General features: G+C 38.6%; 1 protein-coding gene across 1 annotated transcript; it reads right to left on the bottom strand.

Moving 5' to 3' along the window:
* Positions 1-273: 273 nt before the first annotated feature.
* Positions 274-27,819, bottom strand: LOC104072555 (ubiquitin carboxyl-terminal hydrolase 45-like; the record flags this gene model as incomplete). Its single annotated transcript, XM_009572063.1, has 8 exons — positions 274-361; positions 12,353-12,492; positions 14,553-14,648; positions 15,941-16,086; positions 20,028-20,032; positions 25,310-25,414; positions 25,923-26,026; positions 27,650-27,819. Coding segments are annotated over 8 exons (854 nt in total), but the record flags the coding sequence as incomplete, so codon positions are not given.

The following is a 27,819-nucleotide window of genomic DNA, read 5'->3' as shown; positions in this document are numbered from 1 at the left end:
TCAGATTCCTAAAGTTATCACGATCTACTTACCATACTCTTTCTACTGCTGACTGAAACTTTCATTCCAATCAGCAATTTTAACACATCAACATGAACATAATTAAATCGGCTTTCAAAAAAGTAATTATTTTTCTCAAGATAACAAAAATAGCCACCTTAACTTCATTAAGTACATCTTTAAAACACTGGGAACATGAAGAACATTGAAGCAATGACTAGTAGCTCACCATACAGTCAAATAAGTTCTTTAAAACTCGCACAAAGACGCTACCTTTGTTTCTTCGATCCTCATCGCATCCAACAGATAGTGCAGAAGCTCCTGGCTGTCCTGCTGCTGGAACCCCTTAAATCGAGGAGCCCTACGAAAGATGCAGTAAGGAATTTAAATTTACCTTGGGAGGTTCTTAATGAGACAGTGTCTACATCAGACTCTTGTTGGATGCCAGGGGTACAAGTTGGTGCAATCCCTGCTGGACCTAATGGGGCTTTAGGAAGCTCCTGGTGTGGTTGCAATTACACCAACAAGGCTGCACTTTCATCTAGGTAGCATTTTGACCCTATTGGGGATGGCTTGACTAAAATACAGCTTTGCCAGTAGAGTTTCATCCATGCTAGCTGCACTTTGCTGACAGACTATACCAGTACTTCTGTATCACCAATGTCATGCAGGAGATTTTCAGTGTGCTTAACCTCCCTTGCTATCTCACCCTTCTCTCTACCAAGAAGAAATCTCAAATGTGCATAAAACAGTCCATCTATAGTAAACCAGAAACAGCGCTATAGTCTGAATTGGAAAAGGATGATCTTGAAATGGAAGTGAAGTCACAAAGTTGTGCATCAAACAAACAAAGAAAAACTGCGGGTGAGAATCCAAATGAGAATTTCTTAACTTCTTAAACACAAGTATATATAACCATCTCTTCCGAAAGGCTCCACAATCAATCAATCCAGCAATCTGCAGCTTACTGAACTGAGTGAACAGTCAATGAGTAAGATGGTAAACAAGCTAAAAATAAGTAGCATCACATAAGCATATGGATTTCAAATGCTATTAAGAAAACATAAGAGAAAATTGTAATAATATGATATCCTGATATATGTAATTTACATTGTATTCAATTAGTCTTTTATTTATGCTAAATTTCTTCAATTAATATTACAGATACCGGAGATAAATGCTCTAAACATAGGATTTCCATTCTAAGAGCACTGCTAATGAGAAAAACCAGGGTTTGGGGTAGGGTTTTTTGGTAGGAAGAGTTAATCACTCTTCTGTTATCAGATAAGAGTTACTCCTACAAAGTTTTAAAAGGACCTTTTAGCATCGTGAATTATCAATTCACATCATATCCACATCCAAACTCCTGCTCTACAGTCTAACAAACTGGAATACTTCACATCTGAAATTCACATTAAAACACATAGTATTACCAGAAGCAAATGAAACACAGCTTCATACCTAAAATAGAAAGAGCCCAAAACTGATGAGACAATCTTCACAGTTGTTTTGATTCAGACAATACATCTGAATCCAGATTCTAAAAGCTATCAGGTCTGCAAAAGCAGGTAATAAATTGGCTACACATTGTCTGATTTTTTCCCCCCAAAGCTGCTTACGGGAATTGTATACCCAACTGGTTTTGAGAGCAAAAGAAAATCTGAGATGACAGAAGTTGAAATTTCACAAGTCTTCTGCACTAATTCAAAGGAACCTTCCTGATTCACCCATCGTAACAGCCAAGTATATAAAGTATTTTGCTCCCACTGCATATTGAATACAAAAACATTACAAATTTTAGCTTTTTTGCAATTCCTGAGTGCACCAAAAAAAGTTCACTGGACAACCCATGGAAAGTCATAAAGTATCCACACTTTACTGTCATTTAATATCTCTACACTTCCTATCACCATTAATTTACTTCACTAATCTGAATAGCCAACATTAAAAAGAAAATCCCGATACAATGCTCTTTTCTCACGCTAATCACGTTTAGAAGACAGGGCATAGTGTGGCCCATCCCCTTGGGAAAACCTTTTAACCCTTGGTAAAATCTTTTAAAGTCTCATTTCCGTGCCACATCTGTAAGCACAGGTGGCACATATGCCAGCCCCAAGCCCAACAGAATACGATTGGGACCGGCAGCCCCCCCCCGGGGATTTCCCTGGCCATCCCCAAAACGGTGGCGAGCAGCATCTCCGACTGAGCGTGTGAAGCGGCCTGCAGGGGAAAGCCAGGAGGCTGCAGCTCTCCAGCTGTGATTTTGTTTGTGAGGTGAGTGATAAGCACTTCTTGTATAACCGTGTGCCACAGCCATCCTTTTTACAACAAAGTTGAATGAAGGAGGGGTTTTTTGGCTTGCTTTGATTTTGAGATCCCCCATGAGCTAAAAAGCATTAGAGCTGCAACTGAAAAAGATACTGCTTCCTCATCAATAATAACATCACTACCTTTTGGACGCACGATACTGAATGTCTCAAATTCCCAGATCACAAGCCCACCTTCTAGAATAATATATAGTGGCTACTCAGGTTAAACAGAGATCTAAGTCACCAAAGACTGCAACAGCTTCTTGGGGGGCGGGGGGGGAAATCTACCTACTTCCAAACTTTTCATCTCTAGAAACTAAAAGTCTTGAAGGAAAGGGTCTACATGCCTTGGAAAATACACATCTGGTGTCACCCTTGTCGTCTCAGACTACACCGTCCTTTGAGCTGTCCTCCTTGTGGTGTCTGGCCACAGGACCAGCAGAGATGAGCCAGCTTGCGAGCCAGCCCAAGGACACAGAAGGGACACTGGAGCTGGCTGAGTTTGTACCGTTACGCTTTACTATGCAGGACAAACAAAAACTGAAGGCTCCACAGGAAAGGTAATTCTCGTAAAAAGACCACCAGCAGCATCCACATGAGCCTCATCAACCAAAAGAGGAAAAACCTGTTTAAGGCTACGCCACCATTTACACCAGTGATGTTTTAGTCAACTGCACGGGGATAACATTGCACCTGTTCATAAGCCAGGCGTTCAGTAGTCTCAATCACTGCTATTCAGAAACTGTAGATCCCTTTTGTACTACTCACAGCATCTCAATGTACTCTAAATATCATATTTTGCAGGCACATAGAAATTACAAAATACACTTGTGAATATGTGGATAGATCCTTAAGGTGTTATCCTTACTAAGATAATCATAGCTAGAAGGTTTCTCATAAACAATTTAGATCTCCAACTTCTTGTAACACCAAATGAGACTGTGTAAATATTCACTATTAACATACTTCTATTCACATTAACTGTAACTGGCCAAACCATGCCTGTCTTTCCAGACAAGTCACCCTTCAAAGTCTTGGACCACTTCATCTAAGATGGTATTTGAAAGGGTGGGGTTTTTTGCATTTCCAGTAATGCCACCAAATGGCAGCTGTGGCTCTCACTGCACAATGGGAAGAGCACAAGCAGGCACAGCCATGTGCACCCCTGACAAAATATAGCACAGGAGGCAACTGGATGAGCAGGGCTCAAACAGGAATTTTATCAAACTGGCAGAGCAGCCAGAAAAACCAACCACTTACTCGGTCACTCAATTTTATTAAGCACATGTTGAGCCAGTTTTCATTTTCAGCCTCAGATTGTGTGCTTTGGCTAACCGGTGCATCGCGCTGTAAATACGTATCACTATATTCTCAAGGCACGATAATCTCACTTGCCCAGCTGCTCTTCACACCGCTTCTTTAGTGTGTGAAGATGCGGTTTACACACTAAAGCTGCTCAGGTTTGCTTCAGAAATTTGTGCTTATGGACAGGAGAAATTGAAGGTGATCACAAAACGCATCAGATGTGCCACGTGCCTACAACAGTAAAACTTAAAGCTGGGCAAGATGTCAAGATGCCAAGTTAGGGCACAGCAGCCCTGGGCTACAGGCAGATCAGGGATATAAGGGTCTCAGTTTTGAACTGCTCACTGGAGACACTTTGGGGTGTAACTGGAGAAGGATCTAAGGTGACGAGGCATCTAAGGTCAGTGTCTAAAATTAAGTGGAATAAATCTGGACCTGCATATGCAAAACAACATGTTCACATTTACAAATATGATACTTTCACATTTGTACTTCATATCTACTTCTTGACACAAAGTTGACAATATCCCTAGTTAAAAATAATTTCATGATGCTGCTCCACTATGAGGCTTACTATAAAATCTGGAATCAGCAGTGGGTGATATTTTTTAGCATTCTTTTTAAAGCTGAATTTTTTTTTGCATGTGCAGGTCAACCTAAAAAATTAATTTCAAATTAAAAAAAAATCCATTAATTCAAACTTGAAATACTTCCCTTAAAAATTAAATATTTTGGTTTAATATTATTAAAATGCAATTTTTTTCTACTATTAAAATAAAATGTTTCATTTCTGATTAATTTGATTGTAAAAACTAAGTACATTCTGAAAAGCGCTGAACTTTTATTTTGGATCCAATAAAACACTCAATATACATTAAAAAAATAGATTATGTATATACCTGCATGCACATGTTTACATGCATGCGGAGTTTCACTTTTCAATTTGTTAAAACAGTTCTTTCATTGTTTCTTCCATTGAATGGCCAGGAATCTGAAAGAATCTTTTTTTTTTTTTAACCCAGATGCCGAAATCAGTTCAATTCTGAGAAACCTAGTTAGTTAGACACAGTATTATCATTAGTTTTATTTATGAGAAGTTTCTTATTTTCTTGAGACAGTGAGAATCAATGAGCAATTCAGCCTATCTCCTCCAATATATGCACATTAATAGCTCCAGTGTAGAGCGAGAAAACAAAATCTTGCATTTACACAACCTGGATCCTGGTACTAATAGGAATTTTTTTTTTTTTTTTTCCCCACAGAAGCAGGGCCAAAGCAAGAGACATTGTAGTAAAAAGGAAGAAAAATGAGTAATTACTTGACAAAGAAGCAAGCAAAAACTCCATCACTGTTACAGGAGGCTTTTTCATTGTAGACACACCCCACAGAGCCAGATCTTCAATGCAAATCAGAAAAAAGGCCCACACATACCTTTCATTACTGTTTACGGTTTGCAGTGTAACCTCCCACTGATGAACATACAATAATCATTTCAGATGAAAATTAATTTACTAAATGGTATTTCAAGGGAAAATAGTTTACCCATATGTTCCACACCTGTTTATTAGCTTAAATGAAAGGAGGAAAAAATGAACTCAGCCATAGTAAGGTTTGATTCATTTACTTGGACTGGCAAATGATGTCATTGGTAGCACTGCTTAACATATAGTTAATCTGTCATTCATGTACACAGCATGCTATGCAATGTTGTATATAATTCTAAATATCTGGTGTTCTGTGAAAAAACATTTCAGATTAGTGCATTTGTTTTTGGGGGGAAGCCACAAAAGAAAACCAAAAAACAACAATAAAAAAAGAGGAGGGAGAGAGGGAGGGAATTTCACACCACACAATGCATTTACTGGAAACTTCCTACACTTATAAACCACTATTAGGGGAAAAAAAAAGGAATTAATCCATGCTGATACACAGAAATCTGACAACTAAAAGATGTGCACTCTCGTCTCCTTGAAAATATGCTTCAAGCGAGATCCTTGGCAAAAGTGAGGGACTTGAAGATGGTTGGTTGAGTTGACCGCTCACAGATGTGCTGACATATGGAAGCCAGTGCCAATGCGATACAACCTGTTGTACAGTGTCAGCAGGATAATGACAGAACAGGTTGAACTCCTGCTAATGGCCGTAAGTGGTGAAGGACAACTGTGACATCTACATGCATACTACTTATCTAGCTTCTTGTTACTCATCTGGAGACCGGTTACATTGCTTGACTGTCAGTTAAAGAAATATTTTTTCATGATGGTTGACTTCCTAGAATGTTTTAATAACAAAAATTACATAATAATATAAAATTTTAAAGGAAAGCAAAACCCAGTCCTCTAAGCATTAATACTTTTAATTCCTGTCTTATATTCGAGGGAAATTAATCTGCCCTTCAAATGCAAAATCCAGACACAATTGCAGTCATTCAATCATACTGCACAGAACAGCCACACCTTTACCGTCTCTAATAAAAATCCTCTCCAAAATCATCCTTATTACATCCAAAATTACTGGTTTTGAGAAGAAGATATCCTAATACCTTGGAAAAGTTCAGAAATGATATTAAGTGCCTGGAAATAGAAAACAGAACATACTATTTGATTTTTTCCAGTAGTGCAAAATGCAGAGGAATCCCTTTAACACTGCAGTACCCTACAGAGAAGCAAAGTAAAATGTTTACTTAACGATAGCCTGAGAGAAGAAATTCTGCTTATCTGCAGATAAGATGTTAATCTCTCAAGACTGATCAGTTACCAATGAAAGTTACAAAAAAGCCTGTGAAGGGCCATTTTAGAAAAGTTTCCACAATCCACAGGACCTACCTTTCTCGGTGATACGATAAAATATCTATTCGCTGTCATTGTAGAATAGCTAGAATGAAAAGTTTTGTTCTTCCTAAAACAATTGTTCTCATTAGTGATCCCAAGCTATACGCAGCACTATGACAGAAAATAGAGGAAAATCCTACAGCATGATTAATCCCCATGATTAATCTTATCTCTAACCTGCCCCACAGAGAGAGTTCTGCTACCACAGAGTGCTTGGTAGGCAAAAACCGAACCAAACACAGGCTCATCCCCACATGTAACTCTAATAAATAACAATAGACATGCCTGTCCTATCTTGATGGCATGGATAGACAGGACTTAGCTCTCCTTTGGACATGGTGGCTGATTTCTTTCATCTTTTTCTGCCCCACCCTCCCCAAAAAGAGATAATGAGGCACCATCACTTTCTTGCAATGCACCAGATCTCTAGTACACGAGCAAAAAGCAATTGTTAGAAGTAGCTCTGAATGGACATAATAGCTGACATGCTACAACAGAGCCATTTCCCACTTGACCATCAGAGGGAAAATACGGCTCTTTTTACTGAGTAATGGAAATACCTGTCTGGGGAAATTTCTTCCTGACTACCAGCTGGTAGCCAAGTGAAGGCCTTTGTGCATGAGGTCTTGTGCCCCTATAAAAAAAGTTTTCTCTGTATATGGACGTCTAATTCTCCTTTCTTCCTTTAAGTCCTGCTAATGTTTTCAACAGTGCTTGTAACAGCAAGTTTCACAGGTTAGATCTATAGAATGTTAAAAAAAAGAGACTGTTTTTTCCCCTGGCTCTAAATCTGTTGCCTTTCAGTTCCACAGACAGCTCTTTGAACTCTTATGAGGGCAGTTAAATAAGCACAACTAATTTATCTTCTATCATTTATTGTCTTTTCTTGCTGTCATGCCTCCTTTTCATGTCCTCTCCTGTTTAAACTTCCAATATTCAAGTCCCTCTTGACATGAAGGCTTCCTATTTTTGTTACCTCTCCCTAAAGCTCCAAATTGGCTTTATCTTGTCATGCTCTATTCTAGTTAACCTGAACATTGCTATTGAGGATACACCTCCACTGTACCTAATGAAATCATTGTTTTCCTCCTTCATTTTACCTACAAACATTGCTTACGTAGTTCACCCATACCACACACATTGCAAATACTTGTGTTGTCCAAAATGCTGCACAGGTCTTCCTCCTGATTGCAAGAAGTGAACACAAAACTCAGGAACAAATGCAGGTGATTCCTGCCAATGCACGCTAGTTATATATGCATTTAATCTACTTTGCACTCATAAATCTCATCCATCCAGCTTTGTCAACTTATTCCTAAAATTAAGAAAACTCTGACAAGGTTAACTGAAATAAAGACGTGCAATCTCTCAACTGCTGCTGCATGGAGAAGAATCAATCTCCTCTGTCAGAGAGCTCCTGAACATGACGCAGCACCATTAGCAAGGCATGTGGAAGCATGACAGGGACCCAAAATAATCCTGCACAACTGGTTAAGGAAACAACAACCGTGTGTTCTGCTGCTATTATCTTTAAATGGTGAAAGTCAAATGGGAAAAATAAGCAAGTTGGAAATCTTTTCTAAGAAGACATTTTTCTCTACAGCAATATTATATTAAAAGAAAAGTCTCAAAAAGACTCCTAATTAATGAGAAAAATCCTGTCTCCTTGTCCTTCCCCTAAATCTTGTATAACATTACCTCAGTTTCCCTTAACATTTCCCCTCAGAAGTGATAAATGTGGAATGCTTCACGTGTTGTTTAGGTTTCCCTCCAAAACTAACTGCCTATGATCTCTGTTCTGTCTGCCCCACATAAACCTCTGTCTTGAGTTCTACTTTCTGCATCTGAAAAGAAAGGATGAATACTCCCTGGGGAGGGAAGACCTATGTGACCACCAATAAAATCTTTGTTAGGCAAGTATTTTTTCCTGCATGTTAATGTAGCAACATAATACCCCTATAAATAATTATTTGGTGGGGGTTTGAAGCGGCTAAATACTGTACCTACTTTCTGGACTCATCACTTACATGTTGCAACATTTACTTGCTACACAAATCTAAGCTTTCTTCCACCAATAAAATTATTCAATCATAACAAATAAAGGAAATAAAATTTATGTCCTCTTAATACATCAGTGTTGCATTAGTCACTAAGTCTCCAGATAAGTCAGGAGTCTGCAGTCCTGATATTCAGCATAGTGGAAAACCAACAGAAGGGCCCCGTAGCTATGCTCACAATCTGTCCTTGCAAAACATCCGACAGCTGCAACACTAACAAAATTAACAGTGGATGAATTAGTACCAGACGCTAAACAGTTGCTATAGAAAGACTCATCCATTTCTTTTCTTCTTCTCCCCTTCTTCAACCTGGCTAGCCCACCACTTGATAAAATTAACACTCAGTATCATTTTTTTCTTTTGTTAATTAATAAAAAAAGCACCACAAATACCCTTTCATACACAAGATGATGAACTTCACGCCGCGATTTCCCTGGACTCTTAAAGACGCAGTTCCTAGCTTAAAGCGTGCCTGCTCCCTTTCTTTACAGGCTCTCTGCCCATACCTAGCTGTATTTCTACATGCCTTCGCCCGCTCCTTTTCTGCTCTTCCTTCCTTCCTTGCCTTCTCAGGTCTTCTTTCACTGAGCAGTTTTCAATTTTTGAGTAAGGATGCCCACTTCAAATGTGAGCATTCAAACTCATACTGCAACACCTGAAGCAGGTGGAGTCCTGTAGTCCTACAAGGACATCAAAAAAAGCAACTCTGGACATCAAATTCAGAAGTGTTATTCCAGCACTGAACTGGAAAGGAGGGTAAGTGTCAGGTGTTAAATTACACAGCTACCTTTACTATATCTTGCATCAACTGATCCAACATGAAAATATGTCACCATTCAGCTAGGAGATTAAAAAACAAAACACCACCCAAACTCATCAATACCAATTTAATCAAAATTTATATACATTTTTATATATATAATCCAATTGTGTCATCAGGGAAAAGTAACCATTTTTAAAGGATCAGCCTTCTGTCACAAATGAGAAAAATGTTATTAGGAAATTGCTGTGTTACTTTTTGGCTAGATAGCATACTATAACAGTTTTGACAAGTAGATAGATCTAAGTATATAAAGATCAGCAGCATACCATCACCTGCTGACAGCTTCAGCATTTTAACCATTCACGTTTGTAAGAAGCCTAGTAGGATTTGGAAGTGACTACACTAAGTATTAAGTAAAACGTCTATATTCTGCACGGCCACCCAGTGTGCGTGTCCCTGTTTTGCAAGCTACAAGCAACTACTCAGAATAATGTTATGGTAAAGACTGGGACTGGGAAGACAATTCCTGGGTCACTGAGTCCAACTCTTGATATCATAGACAAGTACATCCTATGCTATCTGTACAATCTGCTTCATAAATTCTTTACAGAAGAAAGGTATGGTCATATACTGTAGACTGGGACTGAGACAGCAAGATCTGTGATGGGGAAAGAATAAATTAAAAAAAAAAAACAAAACCAAGGTTGCAACTGGAGTCAGCAAACTTTTATGTAAAATATATAAAACCAAAACATTATTATTAGAAGGCTTTCCCCATGCCCTTCTCCCCTGTAGTTAACTGACTTGTCTTTCGCTGACATATCTCTCTGAAATATGAACTTTTTTTTTCAGTGGAGTTCTTCCTTTTACACATTCATCCTGTCATCTCTTTAGGAAAGATGCTGTTTGCAGTTTACTTGTTCAGTAAAAAGAGTTTGTGCTAATGCACGTGAAGACCACAAGTAGTGCATGCCTTTAAGATTACTTTATTAACACGACTTCTGGGAGGATTCGAAAAGCAGTTTATGGAGAATGCTGCAGAAACATAGACTTCTTCCTAGCTAGGACTCCTGCAACCTTGCCATGCTCTCTCTCATTTCAGCTTTACTGAAGAGTAGAAAGCCAACTTTAAAAGATGAAAAAAGGCTTTGTAAAAATGGCATGACAGAACACTGCATTCATACTGTTTAAGTTAATATATAGTAAATGTATTCAGTTTGCAAAGATAAAGATTTCCCATTCTCCTACATCCACCACTGCAGACTGCTGAATTTGCTTAAATTCTCCCTTTCTTCTTTCGTGCTTACGTCACCATCAATAACAAAATAATCAAAAGACTAAAACCTTCTGTCATACCTGTGCAGCCACTTACCGCCCCTGAACACCGAATTTCTTGCTAACAGGACGTGGCTGACACTTTTGTTATCGATACTAGAGCTAGCAAAGGATTCATATCTAAGTTGTGCTCTGCAAGGCTAACAAAAGTAAAAAGTAGGGATGAAGGCAAGAGATGGCAGAAGCGGACAGATACATGTCTAAACTGCAAAAGTCTGCCGCCCACATTAAAATATGTTTCAATTTTAGCTGGTAGTTGAAGTATATGCCCGTCTTAAAGATCAAAAAATAACAACAAAAAAAGAACAACTAGATATCTGAGATTTAATACCAATATATTGTGTAGCTATCACTTGATGACTATACAAACACACACATAGAGAGCAGATACAAAATAGCTATCACTTCAAAAATACAATGCCATCTGATATGCACTGCATCGTGATTATCTTACAATGAGTTCGCTAAGGTGGGCTTCAAAACATATTTTACATCATCTTTTCGCTTCTATCCTTAATACTTACAGAGAAAAAACTATTATTCCTATTTAATCATTTCCCTTCCATTTCTCGATTGTTCTTATAATCATATTTTTGAGTCAGCCCCAAAACAGGAGGAGGAGTGAGGAAACAAGATATTTTTCTTGCCTATATATTTATCTTCCAGGTGGATAATGCTAAACAGAGGACACTGCTGTTTCACTCAAAATCACTATAAGGACACTGTATACACATTTGCTTTTACAGCTCAAAAGAATCAAAAGGAAGTCAAGTTCAAGAGAAAAAAATGCATTAAGTTTCTGAAGTTGAATTTTGAGGATAAAGAAAAAGTAATAACTGATCTCTTTACCAGAATTAAATTATCCTTGCTCTAGTCTAAAAGCTTTTGTTTCTTTATACCATATTTTAAACCCATGCTTGCACAGCGAGGTTACCCTGGAACGCCATGGTAGGAGGCTACAACTTTCCTCCTAACTCTCTGGCTGCAGAACGCTTAAGATTCCATACAATAATATTGTAGCAAATAAATTAACATGCATTATTAATTGTTTTAAATGTGAGATTCATCTATATCATCCTCCAGTTACTCTGCTTCTACAGCTTCTTTTACTTGTAAAGTCAGTATTTAAATACTTGTATCAACTTTTAAATAGGTCTTCTACAGGTGTTTTAAAAAGCAAGATTGTTTGCATCATACTTGAAGGCACCTACAAAGCACCACTGTAAATGTTTTCCACGTCAAGAAAGAGGAGTTTCTTTAGGGCTTGTAAGCTCTTTGCAATCTGGAGCCATATGCCATTTCAGTACTGCTTCAAGTCCTTGTTAGACCCTTTTTAATCTTGAATTGATGCCAAGGTCAGACATCATAGCAGAGGTTTCCCATTTAAAAGCTTACCCTTTTTTCAAAATACCTACATACACTTTGCGGTATTAGCACAGCTTTATGCTAACATACAACAAAACCTGAAAGGTAATTCTATTTTCTTCAGTTTACCATGCCTTCTTCTGCCTCCTCACGCTCAGTTCAAAGCCCACTGAAAGTTAGTGGTTATGGGCTGGGCCATACGTTTCATGAAGAGCAGGTACAACCCTGGAGCGCAACAATGAGCCCTGCAACTTTAAAACATGAAGAAGACATTTTCTGGACTACCCAGAAAAAATCTAATGGCACCTTAGAAAGGACAAAGATATGGCACACTTAGAAACATATCACTGGAAATTAAAAATAAATAAACAAGTAAAAGATACTGACAATACGTACTTTTGACAAAGCTGGCTGAACAGCACTTTGGGAGAAAGAGGACCTTTTCCAGCCTCCCTCATGCTGTGAAGGAACAAGAACATCGCTGAAGTCAAGGGTCCTGGGCTGGAGAGGTTTACCACCAAAGGATCCTTCAAAGCAAAGGTAAATTGCACATCAGATTTCAAGTTAATGACACACAAGACTTATTTCAAGTTAGTACATTTATGACAAAGAACAATGTAACTTTCAGTCTTAGAGTGTTTGGGTTTGGTTTTTTTTAAATGTTGATGTCACTACATGATTAAAATAGTTAAAGAGAAAGCTTATTATTTAAGCAGTAATAGTTGCAAAACCAAACAATTCTTGTCGAGCAAATTGGTTGGTAACCAATAGTTTTGGAAACAGGCATGTCAATGAGGCAGTCCGATTCTCACAAAAACAGACTACCTCCTGTATTACCTGCTTTACTCTTACTCACACATGCACTGAAATTCAGTTGGAGAGACAACGCAGGCGACCTCCTCCATGGGCCAGCGTAAGACAGAGCTCAGTGGCCTGACCTGTGAGCTGCACACCAAAATTTCCACACATCTGACAGCCACAGAAACAAACCCTGTTCCTCCAGGAACCAGGTGCCCGGAAGGTACCAGCAGTGGTTCGCAGCAGGGGCTGACAGCAGACCCCACAGGTCCGCCGTGTTGGGGTGCATCCTGCGCAGCCCCTCCTGGTGTGAGATTCACCCCAGCCAGCAGGTCCTGGGGCTGGAAGGAGCCAGCCGGCAGCCACCTGAGCCAGTTTTAGAGCAGAAGACACCCCTGCACTGCTTACATGCCACGTGCATCTCAACGGCCACAGATCGCCAGCTCTCCCCAACACGCTCCCAGGTTCGTACATGATCGCAATGCTTCCTACTAGCTGGCCTGACTCTCACAAAAACAGTTTACAACTGCCGGACAAACCATCAGAGGGGCTGCCTCATCCAGAAAGCAGATCCACACAAAACATAAGTGCTATGGATACACACAAATATAAAGTATTTACATTATATACACTATCAAAAGGTGGAAAAATGCCCTTTACCAAGCAGGAAGCTGGGAGTTTCTACGTTACTATTAGTTAGACTACTGCAGCCCTCTAATCGTGTGTTGACATACAAAGACCAGAAAACACAGTCTTTGCTCTGAAGATCTTATTTACATTGTAAGCATTGTCATTAAGCAAAAAATAAATCTTTCAACCTTATGGCTGTGCAAGTTTCGCATCAAGCATAAGCCAACGTACCACTGGCTTTCTAAGCCTCCAGGCACAAACAAGCTCCAGACCTCCGCTGTGGCTCAGGATAACTTAGTGAAACATGTTGCTGCTCAGAACTGCCACTGGAGGAAATATAGACAGCAATGCAGTGAATTTCACACTGTTCTTGCCTGGAGAAGCTATGAACATCACCGACAGCAACATACAGAAATCTTCATCATTTCAGAGGTATCTGAAACAGAATGCCACCCCTCAACCATCACTGCCACCAGAAAGCTCCCAGCGAACAGCACAGAAAGAAAAAAAGGAAAAAAAAGAATAAAAAATCTTCTGTAAAATGCTTTCTTTAGCTAGCAGAGGGAAAGGGGTATTATCTTTATTGCCAACAACATGTTATGAAACCCAAGTCTCTAAGACTTGACTGGGAAGAGCAGCACATTCTTTTGATAATAATCACAGGAGTCTCTTTCCCACATGCCTGCAATGAGCATGAGGACAAGAAATTTGGTCCTCACTGAAATTTTGCTTCTCAGTTTAATCCTCTGGCGTGTGAAGCACGTAATAAATTTTACAAGCCTTATCCATGAAGGGCAGGACAGACTGGAATAAAATATTTCATGAACACTTTCTAGAGCCAAATATACTATTTCCTGTTATTATACATGCATACTGAAGAAATGGAATAAGAAACAAAAATAAGCCAGCCACTCTTTCTTAAGGTCAGGCATTATTTGCTACTTCAATGTCACAAAATGTGAAAGGAAGTGATTATTCCTCCTCCTCCAGGGCTGAATAGTTTTGTAAAAGGAGTAAGTTCATAGATATAAACTGGCTAAACAATTAAAAGGCAAAAGAAACAGGAGAGTAAGAGTGTGTCTTTAACGGAGATGTGCTTTCCCAACCTCCAGCTTCTTCCCACATTTACCCAAATTTGTATTTCTCACTGCATACTTACCAATTGGGAGTCTGCAGTATGACAGATTTTTAACTTTGTTCCTTTCTCCTTCATCTCATACATCAGTTCATTTAGTATATGAGTCTGTGCCAAGTTCTTAAAGAAAAAAAAAAAAAAACCCCAAGAAACACGGCTGATCTTTCAACTATACATTTTTCTTTAGTTATAAATTCTAGCTTCAGGGATAGACAAAACCAGATATACTTCATAATGTGCAACTGAGGTTTAAATCAGACCACTAGAAAAAGCAGGTATTACCCGTATAAGAGCCAAGATCATTGATCTCAGGCTGTTTCTAAAATTGTATTTACTGCTGCTTCTGTAATTTCAAAATATTTCCCTAGTAATAACTTTGTTATTTTTGTTGAACAGCAAGAGTCGTTTTTTTTTTTTTTTTTTTTTTTTGTTGTGGTGAGGACATTAGTATCAGCAACCATTTGTTTCTTTTAAGCTCTGCAGTCCCCCTCATCGTGCCCCAAGACGCACAAGGGCTCTGGCACACTGAAAAGCATTACCTCTCTGAATTTAAGAGAGAAACCAACTCAACATATCTCAGGTTTTTTTCTTTATTTTTGGTTAATTTTGACTGCAGATCACTTAGGTTTGTATAATGCCCTAAGTATGGAGGAGAACAATTAGCAGTAGTTCTACTCCTTACGAATTTACTATTTGTTTGCTGAGTTTTGTAATCACTGCCATAAACACAAGGTAAAAAGTGCCAGTTCAGAGCATCTTTGTAGCAGTTTTCTCTCATTTGCTCACTCCTGTCTGCAGACATACAGATGTCTCTGCTCAACTGACAAGCAATAGGATGTTCCAATATAAAACCCACTAAGGCTGCTGCTTTTCTGAGGATGTTGGATTAGTTGTGCACTCAACATCAACAAAAGTGTATTAGTACAGTTCATTCCTCTTATTCTGGTCAGAAAAAAACCATAATCAATAAAAGTATTTTTATAACTGCATCCATTGCAGGGGCTTAAAATCATCACAATGCACTTTATGCAGACATTTACATTATGCATAAAGTACCACTTTTCACACCCACCAGTATGGTAAAAACTGTGCATTACTCATGACTGCCTAATGCTGAACTACAAATAAAACCATATGCTAGAGTACAACCCACACCCATATGCAGTGTGTAAAACACTTGACATTTTCATTTGTCTCATTACCGTGAAAAACGCTACTGATCCAAGAATTCTTTTTTGTTATAACAAGAAGTATTGCTGGGATAGCAAGGAGCAAAAAGAATTTGAAAAGGACCTTCAGAAAGCAGAATGAAGACTGGTAACAGTCAGAACCTTTTCTGAAGACCACAGTTTATACAGATTAAGTATTTCTGAAATCTATGAAGAGAAAGCTGTATGATCTTTCCATCTTACCTGCATGACAGCATTAAAAAAGCACGTATTTCCTAAATTATTTATTCCTTTGACTGGAACAGATGCACCATTACCAGAACTTTTTCCTTTCAGTATTTCACTTGTTTCACTGTTTTCTTCACGGAGTCGTATGATTTTTGATGAACCTATAATTAAACTATAGATTAACATTACTATATAATTGCAGAGTTCAATCAATTCAGTCCTTCCATGGATTACGTTTATCATTTTTAACATATAGGAAAAGACACCTTTTAAGACACAGCAGTTGCAGACTGCTTTACATAGCCTTTTAAGAGAGAAAGAGAGAGAGAGAGATCAGCAGTTAAACCCCCAGGAAAAAAATCCCCCCGACAACTACATATATCCAACAAAACTTTCCACAACAATTACACTGTCCCATAAGACTGTAACTTCTTCAATTACCCAAGCAATAAATAAAGTAAAACTGGCTCTGTTAGCTGATTAACAATAAGCAGTTTAGATGTACGTTCACTAGACACACTAGAAACACCACACAAAGGCTGCTTTTTTGTACATTTGAAGAGAGGTAACTGAAAGTTACCACCAGAATGCTGCAAGTCTTTATCAATTATGGCATTTTGTTTGAATTGCCTTGTACAACTCGGCCGATGGCCGAATCAGAGTTATCAGTTTCCCCAAATGTTACATTTGCTCCTCCACCCACCTCCCTTTGTCACACCCTGAGGAATTGCTAACACAACCCAAATGCATACAATGCTGCTGTTTTAATTTTATACAACAAAAATTTGATAAAACTGCAATGGAAAATGCTACCAGTATAATGTCCACGTATTTCCTTATTTCTCTTATTATTTAAATAGATGAGGGGCAGCAAAGTTAGACAGTCATTAACTTGTAGCCTAGAGGTAATGGAAAGACTTGAGATAACAATATTTAGCCTCGAATTCTACTAGCAACTTTCACATTGTCATGGTTGCAGGACTAAATATGAACATTACTGACATCTGCAGTGTCTTAAATATTGATTAACAATGCATGTCAATGTAAACGAGTTATGGACTTAATAGATGCCAAGAATTGTGATGCTGCAATCTCTGTCTTGACATATGAATTCATATATTTGTTCTAATGAGTTTCACATTGAAGTCTCATTAAAGTGTTCTTGAGAAATAACTAACAGACCTATTTACGGTAATGAAATGCTCATGCCAAAAGGTTCTTTTATGTATATTCCTAGGTAGTTTCTTGCTTAGAAGATGAAAAAATACAATTAAATAAAAAAGAAGTCATTAAAATATCTATTGTATCTGGCAACAAGCTTCTGACGCAGTCTGTCTGCACCCTGTAGTGCCATCAAGGCATAATTATTTTTCCAAATTGTATCCGAGTTTGTCGAAACACAGCTAGAGGTGCTTTGCTGTTTAAAAACATTTTTAAAATGTTCTTGGTAATACTGCTTACACAGCTTTAAAATATTCTCCTTTCCACTGGTGTGGAAAATTAAGACGGTACAAGGGCAAAGTAAGAGATCAAGTTCTTCTTGAAAAAGCAGACAACGCAACGAACGACAAATAGGTTGGGAGCTGCTCATGGCCTGAAACAGTCACAGTTTTGTGGGCTACATGCAGCAACACCTTTTCACTGACAGGCTTACAAGGGGCATGCTACAGTATCTGAGACTCATCCACCCACGCAGAGCTCCAAAAGAATCGTAGCAGGAGAATGGGAGCTCCAAGTGCCTGCAACTCAAAGGCACTGCTCACTCTCAGAAATTTAATAATGTAAGTGGAGACTTCCTCCCCTCAGAAAAGTGTGCCATACAAAGAAGTGCTGGGGAGAAGAGATGGTTAAAAAGAAAAGAAAAAAAAAAAGCCAAAATTGTGTAAATAATTTGTGTTTTAGTATACCACAGTTGTTTCATTTATCCATCGGCATTCAAAAACATCTGGGACAGCATCTTAAAGTAAACAATGTTCACAAGGCCATCTGGACAAAACTGCAGGCAAAAATTAAAGCATAAGCATATGGAAAAGCAGATTTTTCTCTTCCCTTTAGCAGTACAGGATGACAAATGTCAAACCTAGATCTGTCCACGCTTCACTGTGCTATGCTTTGCAGCACCACCTGGCTCTCCTTGCACAGCCACCAAATATGGACAGCACTGCCTCAGCAGACCATATCTGCAGGGCAAACTCGATAAAAGCATTTCACTTCATGGTTAAATGGCAGCTTCACACAAGTAGCAAGGTTCCATTTGCTGAACCTTACATATAAATTATTTAAGGGAGGGAAAACAAAGCCGAAGCATCCAGCTTTGCGATAAGAGCTGGATGAATACGCAATTATAAAACACAATAAATGAGAACCAGACATCCGATTGCCACAAAGCTGGATAATTAGTATAGGGATAAGGAGAAGTAGTAGCAAATTGAGAAAAGGCCTGTATGTTGTTACTGAAGTCTAAGAACCTCCTCCTTTCATTCAGAAGGTTTTAATTACTGCCTCTTGATTTTTTAATAGATTTTACAAACGCTATCAACGTGACATTTTACTAGGATTTTTGTATCTGTGAAAAAGTCTTGACAGAAAAGCATTGCTTTGCCATTAGAAACATTATCTGCTGCCTCGCTTATTCCACGCAGATATTTTTAAGGACATATACAGAGCCAGAGGAGGGACAGCAGTTTTTAATTTAACTCTGCTCAGTGTCCCCAGTTCAGCGATAAATGACAGACAGGCCTGAAGCTGAATATTTAGTTGACATGTGAAGAGTTGGTCAGTCTTAATAGGAGATGCTGGTAATGACTGTGATAGCTAATACTTCTACAGATTGGGGCTGGAGGGTCCTTCTGCAAGATTAACCCAAGGCTACAAGCACGTTATTAATCAAAAGGGTAATATGTAATTTTTTAAAGTGAATTTGCACTGAACTGTTTCACAGACTCTTGCCAACACAATCTTGCAAACCTGTAACGTTTTAACAGGCATGGTTTTGAATATGAAAAGTGACTTTTATGCTAGTATAGACACAACACGGATCCCAGCAGAAGGATTCCATCGAAATGGCTGTCATCTACTGTTGCCCACGAGGGCCTTCAGCTCCTGGCCAAACAGTGTTTTGAGAAAAGAAGTACTCCAAGCCGTCCTGCTGCGTGCATAATACCTGTTATAAAGGACCTCGTTAATGTTAATGAGAGCAAGGCAAGTGAAAAGCACAAAAGTAATTAAATTCATAGATTGATTTCTGTCTGTAGTTCACTATTACATCTTTTAGAGGGTTGACATGGTGCCCCTCAACCTCTCTGCCCTTCTCAGGCACTGCGGACATCAGCCCCAGGCAGGCCCGTCCCTCCACAACGGGGACAGCATATCCAACTGTGACTGTTCCACGGCTCACACATTCAGACTACACCTCTCTGTCAGACTCCTGCAGTTTTGTTGTAGAAGTGGCCTTTCTAATCCAGTCACACAGGGAAAACTTTCACCCAAGTTGTGCCTTGATCACCACTACTTCCTTTTCCCTTGAAAAAGCGTATCTGGCTGCAGAGACGCCCTGCTGAAGCACTCTGCCAAGACCCACTGCCCAGCTCTCCATCCGACTCATCACACCTTACTGACCACCTCTTCTCTGGCACCAGGTCAGTGCCTGCCTCTGGTCCCACCACGACGTCCACGTCCAGCGCTCACTCCTTCGTCTCTCAGACAGCTGCATTTGTGCTTAGGCGCAGCCTTCGTGTTCAGCAAAGCTTCCCGACATCACCCTCTGCTCTCCCCCATGCCAGCAATTCCCCTTCCCACCAGACCCGGTGGAAAGAGGACAGCAGTCAGAGGCTGCTCCGCTGCTACAGCTCTCGCTTGCAACGCACTCTTGTCTTGCCACTCTTTTCTTCAGCTTTTTTTCACCCACTTCTGCTCACCTGTAGTCTTGTCTCATAAGCTCTCTGGAGGCAGGGAACATTGTTTTGTCCTACAGCTGCACAGCACCGGCCTCATGGGTATGTGACCAAGATTCCCGAACCCAACGTTAACATAGACAATGACTCAGTCCGTGAATCAGAGCAAGTCACCAGACCAGGTGTACAAGCACACTCGGTGCTGACACATCCTCTTGCAAAAGACGTTCAGAAAACTTATCACGGGTTTCCTATCAATTTGTTTTGCCAGTATTTCAAACATTTGCAGCGCACACAGACTTCCGTACCGCCCTTGCTGAAACTGAGCTGTGCCTGGGGGTGCAGATGGTATGCAAGCAAAAAGATAAATGACATCCAATTTTTCTTTCAGCCGGAGGAGTAAGCATTTTTGCTCATCTTTTCAATGCAACTTTTTTTTTTAATTAAAATTGAGGGTTTCAGGAATATGCACTTTTATTCGAAGGTCAAGCCTTTTCTATTGAATACAACTCTGGTACTTCAGTTGAAGGTCTTCACAGTAAAAGCAAGGTTAATAGATTGCCTTTCTTTTACCAAGTTCTCATCATGCTGTATTATGAAATGCTACTAAATTGTCTGGCACTCCTTTTTTATTTAAAAAATTTAAATTTTTTTTCCCAACACTGTACAACGAGAATCTAACCCTTAGAAAAACAGCACGGTTCTCTTCTGAAATGGTCACTAGCTTTACGCTTTAAAAGCCCAATTTCTCTTGCAGTGTTACAATCCTACCAAATTAAAGATTACAAACTGCAATTTTATTTCTCTGATTCTGCCAGAATGTTATAAACTAAAAAACACGTCTGCACAGTGTGAAAGAGCAAGCTATTCAAGCACCAGTTTTGATCCTCTACGCTCAGACGACTTGTGCTACACCTCACAAGTAAATAAGTATGTGGACAGAAAAGGGAAGAATCCATGGATAAAAACGATAGAATGTCTAAAAATTTTTTTGCCAATGATTCAGTTTTCATTTCTTTGCAACACGTATAATTAACAGTGACCCCTAACAAGTAAGAAAACTTGAAAGAAAATTTATGACTGACAACAGAAATGTCTTTTTGCTGAAGTGTATCTCAGATTTGGAGAATCAACATATTCTGCTTTATTTTTCTAGTTAATTTTGTTTTTAATTAGATAGAATGGACTTCTATGACTTCAAGCTCCAAATTACACATAGTGAAAATCAGTTATGAAAGAACACAATTAATTTTTTTCAGTGCAGTCCTTTGTCAACTGCTAATATCCACAGCCAAATGCAAATCTGAAAAGTTATTCATCATATCATTTGGTTTTCCATACAAGTTAACACCTATTGCTTGTACTGTAAAATTATGTATCTTTTAATCTTTTTTTTACATCAGTTATATCCATTAAAATAGAAATCATGTTTCTAACTTTCACCTATTGGCAAATCTGGGCAGCTGAACTTACTAGCAAAATCTCACTCCTCTGCTTGACCTCCCCAACAGCAAATTTAACTACAAAATCTGAGAAAAAATATTCTTCCTTCCCATTCTATTGCCACACAAACCAATGTAATTAACTGCTCTATAAAAAAATTGAGTATGCAAGCTTATGTCTCCACCGACGTCTAATTTGGCTTTTGTAAAGGAAAATACGCATAATATTCACTGTTAAGACTGCAAAACAATTTATTTTCTCCAGCAAATGAGCAGACACACAGATCGCAATGTCTCAGCATGGTTTCTGTGTACTACATGTGCATTATGTCCATGTGAAGCTCACAAGTGTGCCACATGGACAATACTGCACCTGCCTTTCTGTGAAAATCATCATGGCCTGCTAACCTTTTCCACAAAACAAATTTCTGGGTGGTACACCCTAGAAAGCAATCTTGCTTTATTCTTCCATCTTGTGCCCAACATGACCTCTTAACCAAACAGACTCCTCTAAAAAAACAAAAAGGAAAAAAAAAAAAAAAAAAAAGCAGGCATTGCTGGGTACAACAAACCATAGGATCAGATGCGAAAATCACACAGCTGCAAGCATTCTTTTGGGAACCCAGCACTGGGATTTATCTCAATCGCTTAATGTAATTACAAAAGTCAGTCATGTAGTAGTAATGTAATTTGCACATTTTTACAGCTGAAGTGAAGTTGAATCTTTATGAGAAGCCGAGTGAAAAGCAGGGATCCTGCTGCCACACTATTCCACCACATTAGTACCAAATGACAAGCATTTTGCTTTTGTTTATTTTCCCAGATGCATTAATTAGGAAATCTATATAACCCTCCGTTACATGTTTAAGCTGATTATTTTATCTTTAAACGACTCCTGCACTTTTGAGAACAACAAAAAAAAAAACCTAGCAGCCCTCATCTGTTACTTATATCCGTGCTCATACTGCATTTCTGCAGAAATTTCTACACAATGCTATTTGAATTTTAATGACACACCATGCCAACCAGTTGTTACAACAGAAAGAAATCCAAACCTAAGATGAATTGTTGTTACAGTGCCACATTCTGATATGAAAATTAAGTGTCTTCACTTTGGCTGCTTTTTTAGGAAGAAACAGAAAAGCAATGGGAAAAAAGCACAAGATTGATTTTTAAGTGGGAAATATGAATTATTAATTGTCAGTTCTACAGTTGTTTCTCACAAGTTATCTTTCATTTAATTAAAATTAGTTTATTTTTATTATGGGTGAATATACAAAATGAATAAAAAAATTGTGAGCCAACTCAGAGCTTAAAGGGTGACAGTTACACTGAAAATATCACTGGAACACAAATAAAATAAAATGCTACACTTAAAAAATCAAAAGATAACTTGTCAATAGTAGAGTTAATTTTCACTGTTATACTTTGTGTCCTTTGTCTTCTGGACAACAGCATGAATTACACTTTGATTTCAGACTTTATTTTTCAAAAAATCCTTAAAGGCAGTATAACTTTAAAAAAAAAAAAAAAGCTTACTGAAGTTACTTTTCTTTAGGGGAAGTACCAAGTGTGTCAGCCCAGGTATTTGACATAAAACAGAAAAGGCTGTTACATTTATCAAAGTGAAACAAGAATGCCAATCCTGCTTGGGAATTCCCTCTCACGCACACCACTTATTTATCAATACACGGCCGTTTCCCAGCCTCTTCCAGCAAGCAGCCTGGCCCAAAGCAACAGGCCATGTCAGGCAAACAGCTTTTTCCTCTTTTCCTCGCCACTTAAGCAAACGCAACAAATCATCTTTGGGCCAACGTTCCCAGAGCTCTCAAGAACGGGATCCAAACTGCTCAGCACAGCCATACTCTCTGCCATGTGGAGAGGGTCGCTGACTTCCACCTTTAAAACATTACTGGAAGTATACACACACGCTTGCTCTTTGCCTGAAAACAGGCTTGCACGTGAGCCTTAGCCCCTTTCCGGCACGGAGCAGGAGACACGACAGCCCTGCCGGAGCAACCTCTTGCTGCCAAGGCGGCCACCCTGCCAGGCTTGCGCATGACTTCCGTAGCTGGGAAATGGACGCCAGCGCGTCCATTCGCTCACTCACTACCAGGCAGCTGCATGAATTTGCAGGATGAAGCGTAACCGTGCAGACCGGTAACACATGGTCTGAGACACTGGGAAATCGGTCCGCCACCGACTTAAAACTGCCCTGCACCTCCCACCGCCTTGCAGGAGGACCCTCGCGCTGCCCACGACACACCACTCGCCTGACATCGCTGTTGGTACCCAACCTACCTCTTACATCACTGTCCTGAACCTCCTTTTCCAAGGCACCACAGCAAGCAGGGCCAACTCAGTGCACTGCTACCACAAAACGCACGACCACAAACTGAAGCTGGATGATAGCTAGTTTTTCATTTCAATGCCTGGTTTCAGAAACCGAAGGGAAAACTGGTTTAACTAAAACGGGGGGCGGGGGGTGGGGGGAAAAAGGGAAAAACATTTATGCCCTAAACAAAAACTATACAATTTTGTTTCCAGTTATAGAAAAGAGTTTCCAGTTATATCAGGCAGATACTTAAATGAAATATATGCTTTTTCAAAACAGAGTATCAAAATGAAACACAAATACATATACAGCAGAAATATATTCTGCCCTGCTCTGCTATAAACACCTGATTTTTAAGAAATCCTGGGCTCAATTTAACCTTACTTTTCCTGAGTTAGTCCAGAATTTTGATTGCTTAATTTAAGACATTTTACAGAAAACTTTTAAGCACCACACTCTGAAAACTTTAGATATTTCGAAGATTCGTAAATTAAGAATCTAAATCATGAAGCACACAAAGTCGTATCACTCTGAAAGTACAAAACCAGAATGAAACTGTTTCCATTAAATTAACTGAAACAAACATTACAGCATTTTCATCTGCAAGCAAGCTGCAACACCCATTTATTACACGTAAACTTGAAACTGAAGCTGTGAACAAAAGTAAAATCACATACTATATTTTCATTGCTCCAAGCAAAAAGATGCAAAAAGTAGCAATTTATCAATTTCTTACAATCGAATAATTTAACATACAACTTATGACTAGATCAAAATATAAAATATGTATTTCTGAGTGGCCCTTCATTTTTTTCCCCTCAAAAAAATATGTAACACCTCTTAAAACCAGTAGGATTTATGCACATGCAGCTAGAGGAATACCTAGTCTAATTCAGTAAGGCAATTCTTTTCCATTCTTACTTCTAACCAGTTGATTATCTCTGCTAAAAACTGCAACCAATTGTTTTAAAGCTTTACTTAAGCTGGTTTTTGTGAAGAAAATCTGTAATCCGATGCACTCTCTAAGTCACAAGCCAGAAATGCTGCCGAGTGTGTTACAGTAGGGATGAATAACATCAACATTATCAAGAGCAGACAGTTGAGGGCCACACGTACAAAGTTCTATCTACTATTACATATATTGAGAAGATATAGCAGGCTCCTAACACAAGCAAATAATTTAATACTATTTTCTATTAATAGAAATGAGCGTTCTATCAGTTAAAACCCAGTAACACAAATGAACAGAAAGCATTACATCCAACAACAGAGTCCTAGAAAATCCACTTAAACAAATTTAATTAACTGTGGAAAACAAATTTAAATCAGAAAAAAAATTAAGATGTGACACATCCACACTAGGAAAATTCAATTCGTTTATGCTTCTATATAGTTTTTGTGCATTAATTTATATGGCATCTTATTTAAGGTAACATCTTCTCTACAATAAACTTCCCTCATTAAAGAAAAAATTTGGAAAAACTGTCCTATGGTGCCCAAAATATTTTTAAAGTGTAATCATACTGTAGAAAAAAAAAGAAATTATGTTTCGACAGGCATCACTTGCCCCAGTAATTGTGCAATTACAAACTGTACTATACTCACTGCATACGTAATTTTTCAATTGTGTGTTTAACATGACTCAAAATCTGAAATGCTCATTTTTAGACACAGTATATTACAGATGTCTCCAGATAAAACTATTTGTGTAAACTTACTTGGTTCAGCCCTGGAACCATGTTTCTGAAGAAAGTCAACTATCTGAGCCAAAACCTTTTTGTTGCAATGTGTTGACAGCTCTTCATCACATTCGTAACACCTAATAAAAGAAGATACGAACTGGAATTCAGGATATCTGGATGCACCTCCCAGCTCTAACAAATCTCTCTAACACCCTTACGCAAATTACTTAAGCTCTAGGTTACAATTTTTCATACTAAAAAGAGGAATAAAATTGAATTCTCTCATCCCATATATGCTCTTCTATAGATCAGCCCCAATTCACTGTGATACTTACAGATTTAAATAATCTCAGTTTATAGTCCTGCAAATAATCATATAGAAACAATAAGGAAGGACAAACTCCTATAACCAGCCAACTCTCTACAGAACACAATGGACTCAAAATTCTGTCTTGTTATTGATTTGTGACCTCTCTGGGAGTCCTAAGGACAAACTAATTTTCTCTCCAGAAAGCTTGCCTTTCCTCTATATAAAGTATTCATTTTATCTGTCAGAATCATTCTTTATCATGAGAAGACACTGCTTTAAGTTACAAATAGTCCTTATACACAAGCATACACGAACACCTGCATATTCATTCCTACCATATGATCCATGTGCTGAGGTTGATAACAATGCAATGAGGTTCTGCGCGTGCTGTTTGGAAGTGTTTCAGCGAATGCTGGCCTTCCGAGTTCTTACTACATCCCTAAAAACGGAAACATCAACAGGGTAAGGGGAAAAAAGGGAAGTAGGAAAAGACTATATTATTAGCAAATAAACTGCAAAAACTTTACTTTTCAAAATTAGACAGAAAGCTATAGTGTCCTAAATACTCATTTAGCATTCTCAAGGATTGAGAGGGTTTAATATTCGTTTATAATCCAGTATTATAAAGATACCAATTAACTTTTTTTTTTGTTTAATGAACACATTTTCTTTTTACTAATAAAGGAAAATCAATGACAACACAAAACCAAAATCCCATCTTTTCTACTTGGAAAAATCAGTTAAAAGTATAGAAAATTATTAAGTTTGTTTTAACTTAATAGAAATAACTCCTAGCTTTTGAATAAGTATTGAATAAGTATCAGTAGACAGCAAATTATGCCATTCACAAAAGTAAGAATTCTCTAAAAAAATGTGAATTAAATGACTGTATTTAGTCCACAGAATATCAAGGAAAGGACAGCATAAGTAATCCTCACTGCTCAAGAATACCAAATGCATTTCAAACAGCAAATACAAAAGGCACATAAATTAGTTTTGTACTAAAAAGCTACTTAGAACACAGCATTTATGTACAGCAACTTGGAGAGAAAGCATTTGCAATTTTTCAAGTATCTACAGAGTGGGACTTAGAAGATTCAGGACTGGTCTCTGAATGAGGCATGAGTTTTGGAGGCTATTAACAGCATAAACACGAAAAAGCACACAGATTTAACTCCTTTTAAAAGCCTATCTTAACTACAGATTTTCAGAGACAAGCTATATAAGTCCTCCTCAGATCCAGTTAACTATCTTCTGAAGCCTGCTAATAGCACGTTTCTTTGCAAAATTAAATCTGTTCAGATAATACTGGTAGGAGCTGGCTTCTGTCCTTACTATAGCGAGACTTACCAAAAGTCTAAGAAAATTGTGAAATGCTTTGTTCAGGCAACTATTAGCTGAACCAAGCGTGACATTGCCTGTAAACTGAATTTTTCTTTATCAGGCTTTACTTCACTGACAGGACAGAAACCTGCGCAAGCCCTTGGGGTCAGAACCTGCCATTTTAAACTCTGAGGCCACGATTTGACATTATAACTGATCCAATCTAATGGCTAGCTGCCACAAAAAGCAGCATTCTCACTCCTGCACAGTCCTGTTTCAGTCAAATCTAGCAATTGAGTGTCCATAGTATAAGTTGATTCATCAATACACATAGCCATTTTTTCATTCATTTGTATTTGCAGGATTTTCTGACAGATAAGCCAGCTGAATGGATGCATTTTGCAACCACACAGTTCCTGGAACCAATTCCCCGTAAACGGCAAGAGCACGCAGATGAAGAACAGAGAAAAGGCAGGAGCATCACCTACTACTTGTAATGCTGAACTACACCATAACACATAAAGCTAACCCAAAACACTGCCAAAAACCTGACAAGAAGAACGTAAGGCCACATCCCACTCTACTGAAGAAGCTGAAGCATGGACTCTCACAACTAAGCACTTGTGTCACACTGTTTCACTGAAGGTAGTGAGATGCCAAACAAAGATCTATACCGGTCATATCCTTTAGAAAATCAGGGCCGCCTATCCACCTCCGTAAATTTCCGACATATGCTTACCTGAGAGCCACATTTGAGACACAGCCATATGTCCGAAGGTGCCACGGGCTCACCATCACTCATCCGTCTCTCCTTCAGACATTCTGCACATACTGACCAAACGCTCTGAGCTACCGCTCTCTTCACATGATGCACGTCCACTGCTTGGCTCACGTGCTGGCAGGTTAAGC

Source organism: Fulmarus glacialis, unplaced genomic scaffold, assembly GCF_000690835.1.
Source record: "Fulmarus glacialis isolate BGI_N327 unplaced genomic scaffold, ASM69083v1 Scaffold41970, whole genome shotgun sequence".
Classification (NCBI taxonomy): domain Eukaryota; kingdom Metazoa; phylum Chordata; class Aves; order Procellariiformes; family Procellariidae; genus Fulmarus; species Fulmarus glacialis.
Note: the sequence above shows the minus strand (reverse complement) of the source record. Positions and strands in the feature narration are given on the sequence as shown.